This window comes from Primulina eburnea, chromosome 4 (assembly GCF_022965805.1).
Source record: "Primulina eburnea isolate SZY01 chromosome 4, ASM2296580v1, whole genome shotgun sequence".
NCBI classification, from domain to species: Eukaryota; Viridiplantae; Streptophyta; class Magnoliopsida; order Lamiales; family Gesneriaceae; genus Primulina; species Primulina eburnea.
Genome location: NC_133104.1, coordinates 4,281,347 through 4,293,916, shown reverse-complemented (window position 1 = coordinate 4,293,916; position 12,570 = coordinate 4,281,347). Strand labels below are relative to the sequence as shown.

Below are 12,570 nucleotides of genomic sequence, written 5' to 3'. Positions count from 1 at the left end.
GCCCACTTTATATTTTAATTTAATTACCTTTTTTAAAAAAATTAGAACATGGAATCTTATGGGGGAAGAAAGAAACCGACACGTTCCGGTAAATTATGCACACAGGTGGGTGGTGTTATTATTTTATAAGTTAATAATAATCACTAGACGGCTGAGGATGCGGCCACGCTGGCCGATGGGGATTCTGAGGCGTTGGATGGGATTGAATCGGAGGGCTGAGATTGAGTGGGGTGACGAAGTAAGTGCATCTGAGGTTTCCACGAGGGCTGTGTGGATGTGAAATATATCCCCAAAAAGAAAAGGTGAAGAGATAGATAGCAAGAGACAAGGGCTCATTTCTGTTTTCTAGAGAGAGTTAGAGGGAACAGTGGGTGTGGAAAAAACAGAGAGGAAAAGGGTGGATTTTGGGGTTGTGGGAGTGGAGGAAGCCCATTTCAAAAAGAGATCTTTGTGCAAAGATTGCTGTTTTCATCGCCGGAGCTTGTTTAATTTGCGGCGATACCTAAGATGAGGTTTCTTATTGGGATTTAGTCATCTGGGTCAAGCTCAAATCTTTATTTTGTGGAGTGGGTAGAGGGTGTAATGGATAGGAATAGAGAAGCCAGAAGGGCTAGTGTTGTGGGCTCTAATGGTTTCAAGAGAAGAAGACATAGAACAAGCAGTCTCAGAGGCTCGCCAGGTGTGCACTGATTCAGCTTTAAACAGATCTGTTTGTAATTTTTCTTTTGTAAAAGATTGATTTTTTTTTTTTAGTTTTGTTCGTGGGTTGCTTCTTATTTCATTTTCCCCCCTTTGTTTTGCAGATGAAGATTTGGGAGTCGAGTTACAGGAATCTATAAGATTAAGGGAGAGAGTGAGGAATGATCGAGATCGAGATCGAGAGAGGGAGAGAGATAGAGAAAGGGAAAGAGGAAGAGATTCGAGAGAAAGGGATAGTAGGAGTAAGAGGAGAAGAGCTGAGAGATTGATGAGCAATAGAGATGATGTTGGTGGAGATGAAACTTCAGAAGAGAGTGTCAACGATGAAGAGGATGAAGAAGATGAAGAAAACAACGACGGCGGCGGCGGCGGCGGGGTTAGGCTGTTTCCGCCAACGGTTGCGCCGATTTCCAACCATAACCACCACCTCCACCACCAAGGTCATCACCACAGCCACAACAGTAGTCTTAATCAACAACAACACGATAGTAGTGCTACGAATATTATCACTGCTAATCACCATCTTCAGACAAGAAAAACCTTCCCCCCCAGCACGTCTTCTTCTTCTTCCAAGGTTTTCAAGGCCGTTCCTGTCTGGAAACCTGGTGATGAAATGATTGGTGTTTCTGTTCCAAGAAAAGCTCGTTCTGGTAAAAGTCCAAGGCAGTAAAATCCTTTTTCTTTGATTTTTTTTTTGATAATTGATTTTTGCTAATGCATTTCTTTAATGGGTTTTTCTTGATTTGTGTTTCTTCAGCATGCACGAAGAGGTCCCATGATCGGATTTCAGGGAGTAGCAATAATATTAGCGCCAGTGTGATTGCGGGAGATGAGCAAATTCTTCTGCAAGCACTAAGTTCTCCGGTGGGACTAGGCCTTGCTCCATCTCCGGCTGCTCCAGTGTCGCCTTCTTCTTCCAATGCGTCCGTCAGAAAAAAGCTTGTTAGTGTTCAAGAATCTTCAGTATTCTGGAAAAATTTCAGATTTATAGATTTTCGTGATTTTTCTAAAATTTTTTTTTCAGAAACTTAACAGCGGACCGAGGCTAAAACCTCCTAGGGTTTCATCAAAGACGAATTCTTCGAATCCCGAGGAGCTAGAAATTGAAATTGCCGAGGTTTTGTATGGGTTGAAGACTCATTCTCAAAGCCCTTCGTTGAAGAAAGAGGATTCAAGAGAAGTCAATAGATCCAGCAGCGACACGAAATCTCATGTTTCATCTCCGATGTCCAATTCTACGTCGGCAAATAATCTGAATTTGGCCTCTAATTCGAGCCCCCTATCAGCTGTTGGTATGTTACAAGTATTTTCGAGGAGATTCCACATGGAGTTTTAACGGTTCAAACTTTTGGTTTTTTACTATTTTCTAAATATTTGTTGTAGCTCCGAAGAGAAAGAGGCCTAGGCAAGTATTGGAAAATTCCAGCTATGGTGCTCGGAGTAGCCCCGTTTCTTCGAAGCCAGAGATGGACCAAGCACCGAAGAATGAGATTTCATCGCCTAAATTGGAAAAATTCCCGGGATCCACTGGAGATAATGGGTTTGAAATGGGTGGCGATTTGGTCAATTCTCAAGGTCAGCAGCACCATCTTCTAGAGTTGAAAGCTCCCGAATCTATTAAAACTGATTCGGAGTTCAAATCTACTGCTGAAGAATTGAAGAACAACGTAGATCTGGTTCAGCAAGAAGAGATGAGCTCAATAAAGGGGAAAGAGATGAGAACAGATGATAGCGGCCGCGAGGATTCGACCTTGACAGCGACAGCTTCAGCCACTGTTGCAATTATTAAAGCGTGAGAATTTCAAGATTTGATATTTGGTGGTGAAAGATTTTCTTTTCTTTGGGAACTATTTTTCTTGAAATGGGCCTAACGTTGGTATTTGGTGTTGTTTTTTCCCCTGGAAAATTTCAGTTCTTTAAAGTCTTCCGAGGCTGAAAATCAGAGGGAAGAGAAGTTTGTTATAGATCTGATGGTGAGTGTGCAAAGATATGATTTTTGGTTGGACAAATGAATTTCTTCTTGATCTGAAAGTTTTGAACCCATTTCAGGCTCCGCCGCCTCTGGTAAGGTTGTCACCTGATAAAGATACCAAGGTTGATTTGGCAGGCGCAGAGCAGAAGCCGAATCTATCCATTGTTGATGCGGTATTACTCTAGATACTGAGCTTCAGATTCTTGAGAAGGGGATTTTTTTTCCTCCATGTGGATTTGCATTTATTTTGATGTTATTTTTTACTTTTATTCGTGTAGGAGTTAAAGTCTATGATTTTGAAAGATAAAGAAGAAGAGAAAGGAAAAAGTGGGAAAGTTCAATTGACAAATGTGACAGGTGCAGAAATTAAAGGAGAAAAAATAGCAGAAGAAGATGAAATGAACAAGGGTAGGAATCCTGATCTACTGCTTGATTTGGAAGAGTCTGAAAGATATGGTGGAAACAAATTACAGCACCAGGTTATGAAGCAGCAGCCACGAATGCCATTGAAAGTGGCCAAAGAGGAGCCAGTCACTGGGAAACCTGGTAAGATAATTTTTTTTAGGCGTATTTTTATCCGGGAATCTCTTCTCTGCATATTTTCAAGGATTTTCCGGTTTTGAGTTGAATGATTTTGGTCTCGTACTCAGGTCAATTGGCGAGCTCATTGCCTCTGCATATGTCCATGGCTACTTGGCCTGGTGGGCTTCCACCACCCATGGGGTACGGTTGTGTTTCCGAGGCTCATTTACTGGATTTTAAGTGGTGAATCTGTTTAAAAGCTCCGGCTTCCCGTGAAATAACTTTGTAAATTGTCGGTAATTTGGTGGCAGATACATGGCACCTTTGCAAGGAGTTGTCTCAATGGATGGAAGCGCTGTGACACCACCACCTATCCAGGTACGTGATTACCTAGTTTTTTCCTCATCTTCGATTGGAATATTTCTCTTGATTGTGCCGATGTGAAATTTGCAGCCGACCTTCTCTCAACCTCGGTCTAAACGGTGTGCTACGCATTGCTACATTGCTAGGAATATAGACTGTTTCCAACAGTTCATGAAGATGAATCCGTTCTGGCAAGCAGCTACAGGCTCTGCATCATTGTTTGGGTCGAAACCTGGAAATATGAATGCTGTGACGGTCACTGATTTGCTTGGAAATAATGCTGTTAGGGGTGCAAATAATATTGTTCAGGAGAAAGGGCAGAATCTGGCTAGCATTTCCAGTCCTGGTGGTAAGGAAAAAAATTCTCAATCTGCTAATTCCTCAGAATCTGCTCACAGAAAGCAGCAAATTATGCTGCAGCAAGCTTTGCCCCCTGTGGCACCTGGTAATTTGGTGGTATGTCTTTTTTTCCTGCATTCTACTCAGTTTTTTTGGTCAAAGTAAGCTTTGATGTGGTGATTTTATTATATGGGACTTTGTTTTCGTAGGGGCCAGCTTTTATCTTCCCTTTGAATCAACAACATGCCGCCGCCGCCGCCGCAGCCTCTGTAAGGCCAGCTGCTGCCAAATCTCATACAGCTGCAAGCCAGGGTTCATCCAACGCCTCCCGCACTGTCTCTGCAAGTACGTCTGCTACAGGTGGAGGTGCATCAACTCCAATGAGCTTCAACTATCCAAACATGGCTACGAATGAAACACAGTACTTGGCAATCTTACAAAACAATGCTTACCCTTTTCCTATTCCTGCTGTTGGTGCTCCACCAAACTACAGGGGGACCCCGGCACAGGCAATGCCTTTGTTCAACGGTCCCTTCTATTCGTCACAGATGATTCATCCATCTCAACTTCAGCACCAACAACCGACCACCTCTCAGTCACCGCAACTGCGGCAAGTTCACCAAAATGCAAGTACATCGAGTGGCTCCTCATCGACACAGAAGCATTTGCCGTGCCAGCAGATTCGGCCCCCAAGTGGTGGCGCTAGTGCTGTGGCTGGAAGCACAAACTTTCCAGCTCAAAAACCTCAGTCATCACAGCAGATACAGCAGGCGCATAATCAGCATATATCTTTGACTCGGCCTCGGCTTGTGGATAATGAAATAGGCAGTGAAGAGAGTCCATCAACTACTGATAACCGAGGATCTTGGTCCTCTGTGAACATATACGGCCAAAATTTCGCAATGCCTATTCACCCACAAAATTTTGCCTTGATGACTCCGCCACCTGTCTTGGCTAGTGCTGCTGCTTCAACCATTGCGCCTGTTGGAGCTGTTAGCAACAGTGAAAAGAAGCCGCCACAACAAACACAACAGCCGAAATCAAAAGGTGGAGTGGACTCTTTACCTCCCCCTAGCTTTGCAATGTCTTTCGGTACCATCAATGGCTCAAATGCCAGCCCTGGCATTGATATCGCATCCATGACTCAAAATCATGCCATATTTCAGAACTTTCCGGAAGCTACTCGACAGAACATCCAAATGGCGGCGGCTGTTGCTGCTGCTCAGGCTGCACAAAAGAAGAATTTTAGAATTTCCGAGGATATTAAACCAGCTGGTGGAGATTCCATCTCCACTGATGCTGAAAGAAAAAGTTCAACCGGGAAGGTTGGCACTGCACAATCCATTGCATTTACAAGATCAGACTTGGCCGATACACCTGTTTCTTCTATTCCTGCAAACAGTGGAGTCGATATCTCGGCTCGATCCCTGAACGTTTCGACTGGCTCGGCTAGAAGCTCTCGACCTGGGACAGCAAATAATGCAGGAGTAGGTAATGGCCAGAATGCTCACATTCAGGCTCATCAGCTTCAGCAGCAACAGATGCTGCAAATTAAGCAGCAACAGCAGCAGCTACTGGCAGCAACTCGGAAGGCACCGACAACTAGCAATGGAAATGCGTATTCCGATCACTTAAATTCATCTTCTTCCATACCTGCCAAGTTTCCAAACCCACTCCCTGGTTTCCCACAAAACATTGTTCAGAGCAGTAGTAACAGCCCAAGTCATTCTCCTCAGTGGAAAAATCCTACAAGAACAGCCACCTCTCAGGCGATGTCTCCTCTCGCCTCATCAGCTGTATCAACACTCAAAAGCCATCCTCAGCAGCATCCACGGGCTCAACCACCAATGCACACACAAATATCCTTTGGAGGAAATCAGAAGACTCCGACTAATGCACAAGGGCAAGCACCATTAAATAGCCACCAGGCTCCATCGCCCCCTATGATGGTCAGTTCTCCTACAACCTCTTCCATCTCGAAAGGATCAAGTGGAAGTCCAAGAACTGCGACTGCTCCTAGTAGCCACAAAATGAGTCAAGCTCCATCCTTGTCAGCTCAGCCGATAAAAAACCCGGCTTCTGTACCAAGTCAGAAATCTCCATCGATCTTAGGAAACCCTCAAATAGCTTCCTCTCCTAGCGGTGGAGCAAAGCCGCATATCCAACAGCAGCCTCATCAGCAGCAGCTTCCAAAGACTATGCAGCAGGCGCAGCTGTTCTTCTCAAATCCATTTTCTCAAGTTCAAACGATGAATCCAACCAGTACAAGTTCCACCAATTCTGTCCCAAGTGGGTACTACATGCAGAGAAGACGGCCAGACCAACAGAATCAGCCCCCACAACAGCTACAAAATGCGCCTCCAACTTCAACTGGGGCCCTGTCATTAACCTCTTCTGTCATGACGTCTAGTACGGCCACCAATGATCCAGCTAAAGCAATTGCTGCCGCTACATGTAATGTTAAAGGTGGTGGATTGACTTCCCAAGGTGTTATCCACGCTGCTCAATTAGCTGCACAGTCTGCTGGAACCCTTTTACCTGTTGGATTCTCTTATGCTCATCCTGTTCCGACTGCCGTTCAGACAAAACCTTCGGAGCACAAACAATCTGCTGGTTAGTGTTTATTCTGCCCATTTCATTATATTTGTGCATTATATTTGGAACCTCCATTATATAGGTCGATTTCGTGACCAGGAAATGACAATTTACAACAATGGCAGCCTGAGAAGAACTGAAAAATATCCTAGCAAGAAGTATCCTCCATGATATGGTGCATGCTGCAGTTGATTTGGACGGGAAATTACATCAAATGGAGAACGGCGCTGCCAGAAGTTGGCTTGAGATGCTGACAGTGTAGCCTGTGCACTGTTATCTATGAACCGAATTTCAACCAAGATCATCTTGTACTTTTGATGCTTAAAAAGTCGTGACCTCGGAAGATATAGAATTTCGATCCATGTTTTTGTATTGTCTGACAAGAAGGAAGTTAGAAGAACTTAGAAAGACAAGTGAACAGGTAATAGTTTGAAAAAGACACCCCTTCTGTTTTTTTGGGTAAGTAGTGGAGGTTGTTTTGATCCACACCATACCTCTCTCCATGAAAAAGAAAAAAAGTACACCTCTTGGACATTTTGTAAATGCTTGTCTGGAACATGTTAGTGTAGACCAGCCTCCTTTTTTCTCATTTTGTGCATTTGAGCTATGGCCTACCCTTTGGTTGTTAGTAATGATGATGCTGCTTCTGCTGCTTTATTTTTTTTTCCTTTTTTATTTGTTTGCATTCTAGACATGGCCCCATATGTCCAAATCCCCGGGTGTTGATGCTGTTTTTGATTGTATTCTTTGCTAATTTCACATGTGAAAATATGCCTGAGATGTAAAAGGGGAAGAAACTTAGTTGGAAAGAAAGTTGAATGGAAATTCTTGTTTTTATGTCTCTGCTTTCTAGATTTTACAATTTTCTTTTCAAGGAGATGACTAACGACCCCTGTCCACTCCAGTATTAAAGTGAAAATTTTGAGTCGATGAATATCAATTTGATACCGCCATCTCCAAGAAGTAGGAAGTTCAAGAAGAACAAACTCACCAAACTTTTTAAAGTTCATTCATTAAAATAAAATGAATGCTTCACAATATGATGATATTTGAAATCTTGATAGTTGATTTAAATAACATTAATTCAACATGTTAGGTTGACTTGGTCCAAGTTTTGTCGTTGGTGGAATAAAATATACAATACTATTATTGGTGTGTGGACGTGTGGTTGGATAAATGGGGTTGACAAAAGCCAAATTCTTCGGAGGGGAGCACTTCCACGTGGCACTGTCTGCCTCACTCAATTTTTATCCTTTTCCATTTATTTATTATTATTAATATTAATTTTATAATCAATGATTATGTTAGTAGTTTATGTAAGAGTTTTTGTAACGTGAAATTTCGAAAATGTATATTTTACTTTTGTAAAAATTAAATAGACATCATAGAATTTGTAGTTTTTTTTTTTAATTGAAGTTATATGATTTATCTTTCCTAGTCCGATTGTTGGAACACTCGCTCGTGCAGCATCTGAGAGACCAATTTTCGTACGTGAAACTTACAAAAATGTCCATTTTAAAATATATAAAGAAAATGTATTTATTTGCACCAACACCCTATGGAAATATTTGAAAATATGTACTTTGTTGTGAAAAAGTAAAAATTTACGGTAAAAAGTAAAAATCTCAAACTCTCAAAATTATCAAACTACACACTTTATAATATTTTTCTCTCAACTCAATTGTTATTTCATTCACAAATGAGTGCTCTATTTATAGAGTTTCATATACAAATATTCCAAAATAAATTACCTCATTACATACATCATCACACACTAATTTTCAATATTCAACACCTAATTTTACCTAATTTTCAACATTCAACATTCAACATACATATTTTAATATTATATTTTCAACACTCCCCCTTGTGATGATGATCATAATGATTGTCTTCATTACGTGTTTTTATACTGCCTCGTTAAAAACCTTACTTGGAAAAACCCATTGGGATAAAAACCATAGTAAGGGAAAAAGAGTGCAGTCACGTAAACTCCCCCTGATGTTGACATGAACAGTTCTTCACAAATTTCGTAGATTGCGCATCCCAATATTATATATGTGCTTTCTGAATATTGACGTAGGAAGTGCCTTTGTGAAGAGATCTGATGAGTTTTCACTTGATCGAATGTGACGAACATCAATACATTTATTCTTCTCAAGCTCCTTGGTGAATGCGAAGAACTTAGGAGGAATATGTTTAGTTCTGTCGCTTTTTATGTATCCTTCTTTCATTTGAGCAACACATGCAGCATTATCTTCATATAGTATCACAGGTTTCTCGTCGAATGATAATCCGCATGAGATTTGGATATGTTGGGTCATTGATTTTAACCACACACATTCACGGCTTGCTTCATGTAGTGCAATAATCTCGGCATGATTTGATGAAGTTGTTACTAGTGTTTGTTTCTGTGAACGCCAAGAAATTGCAGTGCCTCCACGAGTAAATACATATCCAGTTTGGGAACGTGCCTTGTATGGATCAGATAAGTATCCAGCATCAGCATAACCAATTATACTTGGATTAGCATCTTTTGAATACAAAAGTCCCAAGTCTGTCGTTCCTCGTAGATAACGGAATATATGTTTAATTCCATTCCAGTGTCTCTTTGTTGGATATGTGCTAAATCTTGCCAACAGATTCACGGCAAAAGATATATCAGGCCTTGTACAATTTGTAAGGTACATAAGGGCACCGATGGCACTTAGATATGGTACTTCTGGACCAAGAATATCTTCATCATCTTCACATGGACGGAATGGATCCTTTTCTATGTTTAATGATCTAACAACCATTGGAATACTTAAAGGATTTGATTTATCCATATTAAAACGTTTAAGGATCTTTTCTGTATAATTTGTCTGGTGAACAAACATTTCACATTCTTTTTGTTCGATTTGCAAACCCAGACAATACTTGGTTTTTCCAAGATCCTTCATTTCAAATTCTTCCTTCAAGTATGACACAACTTCTTGAATTTCCTTACTCGTTCCAATGATGTTTAAATCGTCAACATATACAGCAATAATTACGCATCCGGATGTTGTTTTCTTAATGAAAACACAAGGGCATATTGCATTGTTTACATATCCCTTTTTCATCAAATGATCACTTAGTCGATTATACCACATTCGACCTGATTGCTTTAACCCATATAACGATCTTTGTAATTTCACAGAATAACATTCTCTGGGTTTTGAACTTTGTGCTTCAGGCATCTTAAATCCTTCAGGGATTTTCATATATATATTACTATCAAGTGATCCATATAAGTAAGCTGTAACAACATCCATAAGACGCATTTCTAAATTTTCAGATACCGCCAAGCTAATCAAATACCGAAACGTAATTGCATCCATCACAGGAGAATACGTTTCTTCATAATCAATTCCAGGCCTTTGAGAAAAACCTTGTGCAACAAGTCGAGCTTTAAATCTTACTATTTCATTTTTCTCATTTCGCTTTCGAATAAAAACACATTTGTATCCAACAGGTTTTACACCTTCAGGTGTAAGGACTATAGGTCCAAAAACATTACGTTTATTTAGCGAATCTAATTCAACCTGGATGGCATCTTTCCATTTTATCCAATCCTGTCGATTTTTACATTCACCAAAAGATTTTGGTTCATGATCTTCGTTATCATTTATGATGTCGATTGCCACATTATAAGAAAATATATCATCAATTTCATCTATATCTTTTCGGTTCCATATTTTTCCAGTATTAATGTAATTGATAGAGATTTCATGATTCTCGTCAGTTTGTGGTTCTGACAGAACATTTTCATCATCATGTGTTTCTTCAGGAACACCATTCTCTATTTTGTGATCATCGTGTTTCTCTATGAATTTTCTTTTTCGAGGATTTTTATCCTTGGAACCGACTGGCCTTCCACGCTTCAGGCGTTTAATGACATCATGAGTATCTTCCATTTGTTTCTTTGGAATTTCAATTCGAGCAGGGGCATTTGCAGCATGTATATATGATTTAGTTACCCCTTTTGTGTCTGCAAATGCATCTGGTATTTGATTTGCTATTCTTTGCAAGTGCACAATTTGCTGTACATCATTTTCACATTGTTTTGTTCTTGGATCCATATGTAACAATGATGATACATACCACGTAATTTCCTTTTCGGTATGTTTCTGTTCTCCCCCTAACATTGGGAAGATTTCCTCATTAAAATGACAATCAGCAAAACGTGCTGTGAACACGTCTCCTGTCTGAGGTTCAAGATATCGAATGATTGATGGACTATCATAACCGATATAAATTCCAACCTTTCTTTGAGGTCCCATTTTCTTTCGTTGCGGTGGTGCAATAGGCACATACACCATACATCCAAAAATTCTCAGATGAGAAATGTCTGGTTCTTGACCAAATGCAAGCTGTAATGGGGAGTATTTATGATATGCACTTGGTCTGATGCGAATTAATGCAGCGGCATGTAAAATTGCATGTCCCCATATAGAAATAGGGAGTTTTGTTTTCATAATCATTGGTCTAGCAATCATTTGCAGACGTTTAATCAATGATTCAGCCAATCCATTCTGTGTATGTACATGAGCAACAGGATGCTCAACAATGATTCCCATAGACATACAATAATCATTGAAAATCTGGGAAGTAAATTCACCAGCATTATCAAGTCTAATTTTCTTGATTGTATAATCGGGAAATTGATTCCTCAATTTTATTATTTGAGCAAGTAATCTTGCAAATGCAACATTTCGAGTTGATAATAAACATACATGTGACCATCTGCTGGAGGCATCAATCAATACCATAAAGTATCTGAATGGTCCACATGGTGGATGGATTGGTCCACAAATATCACCCTGAATACGTTCAAGAAACATTGGTGATTCAGTTTGGATTTTGCCTGGTGATGGTCTTATAATAAGTTTTCCGAGAGAACAAGCTTTACATTGAAACTTATTATTCTGAAAGATCTTCTGGTCTTTCAACGGATGACCATGTGTATTTTCTATAATTCTTCGCATCATTGTTGAACCAGGATGTCCCAATCGATCATGCCAATTGGTTAATATCGAAGAATTATCAACTACCATGTTTGATTCAATGGGACTTATATGTGTATAATGCAATCCAGTAGGGAGCATTGGTAATTTTTCAATCACATATTTCTTTCCTGATTTATATGTGATAAGACACATATATTTCTCATTCCCTTCATTCATTGTTTGAGTATCATACCCATGGGAATATATATCATTAAAACTCAACAAATTTCTTTTCGATTGTGGTGAATATAAAGCATCATTGATCAAAAATTTTGTACCATTAGGTAACAAAAATTGTGCTTTACCACATCCTTTAATCAAGTCTACAGGACCTGATATTGTATTCACCGTTGTTTTTGTTGGTTTTAGTTCCAAGAAATATCTTTTATCTCGGAGGATAGTGTGCGTTGTACCACTATCGGGTATGCAAACTTCAGCTTTGCTCATAGCATTTTCCATATTTGAACTTCAAAAAAAATATGCAATGAAATAAATTACTGGCAATATATATTTAAATATAACACATATCATAATTATACAATAAAACATTATTTTATGAATACATGAAAAACAAATTATTGTACATTTATATTCTACCACTATATTGTTCATTTTCAGAAAAATCATTGAGAAAATCTGCAGCATCAAAATTGTTCATTTCTATCCCACCAACATGTTGATCATTTCCAGAGAAATCATTCATAAAATCACCAGCATCAAGATGAGTTGAATCACTCAAACGGTCACTGCGTTCAGTGAAGTTGGTCTCCTTTTCTTTCCCCTTTAATGATTCTTTATAAAGTTTACAAAGGTGCTCAGGGGCTCGACAAACTTTAGACCAATGTCCTGGAGTACCACATCTGTAACAAGAACTTTCATATCTTTTTGAGTGATTCTCATTAACACTTGTATTCTCATGATGCCTTTTCTGTGGATGGTTTGGGACGCTCTTTTGAGATGAGTTATAAAAATAACTATCTCTATTATTTTCAAAACCACGGCCTCGACCACGACCACGGCCAAATCCACGTCCACGTCCACGTCCACGAC

General features: G+C 39.8%; 1 protein-coding gene across 1 annotated transcript; it reads left to right on the top strand.

Moving 5' to 3' along the window:
• The first annotated feature begins 309 nt into the window (after positions 1-309).
• Positions 310-7,327, top strand: LOC140830698 (protein TIME FOR COFFEE). Its single transcript, XM_073194128.1, has 13 exons — positions 310-679; positions 804-1,349; positions 1,457-1,641; positions 1,724-1,991; positions 2,083-2,491; positions 2,612-2,672; positions 2,749-2,844; positions 2,950-3,217; positions 3,322-3,394; positions 3,505-3,571; positions 3,647-4,012; positions 4,105-6,508; positions 6,590-7,327. The coding sequence occupies exons 1-13, from the start codon at positions 583-585 to the stop codon at positions 6,628-6,630; spliced, it is 4,881 nt and encodes a 1,626-aa protein (XP_073050229.1). The 5' UTR covers positions 310-582; the 3' UTR covers positions 6,631-7,327.
• Positions 7,328-12,570: the final 5,243 nt, after the last annotated feature.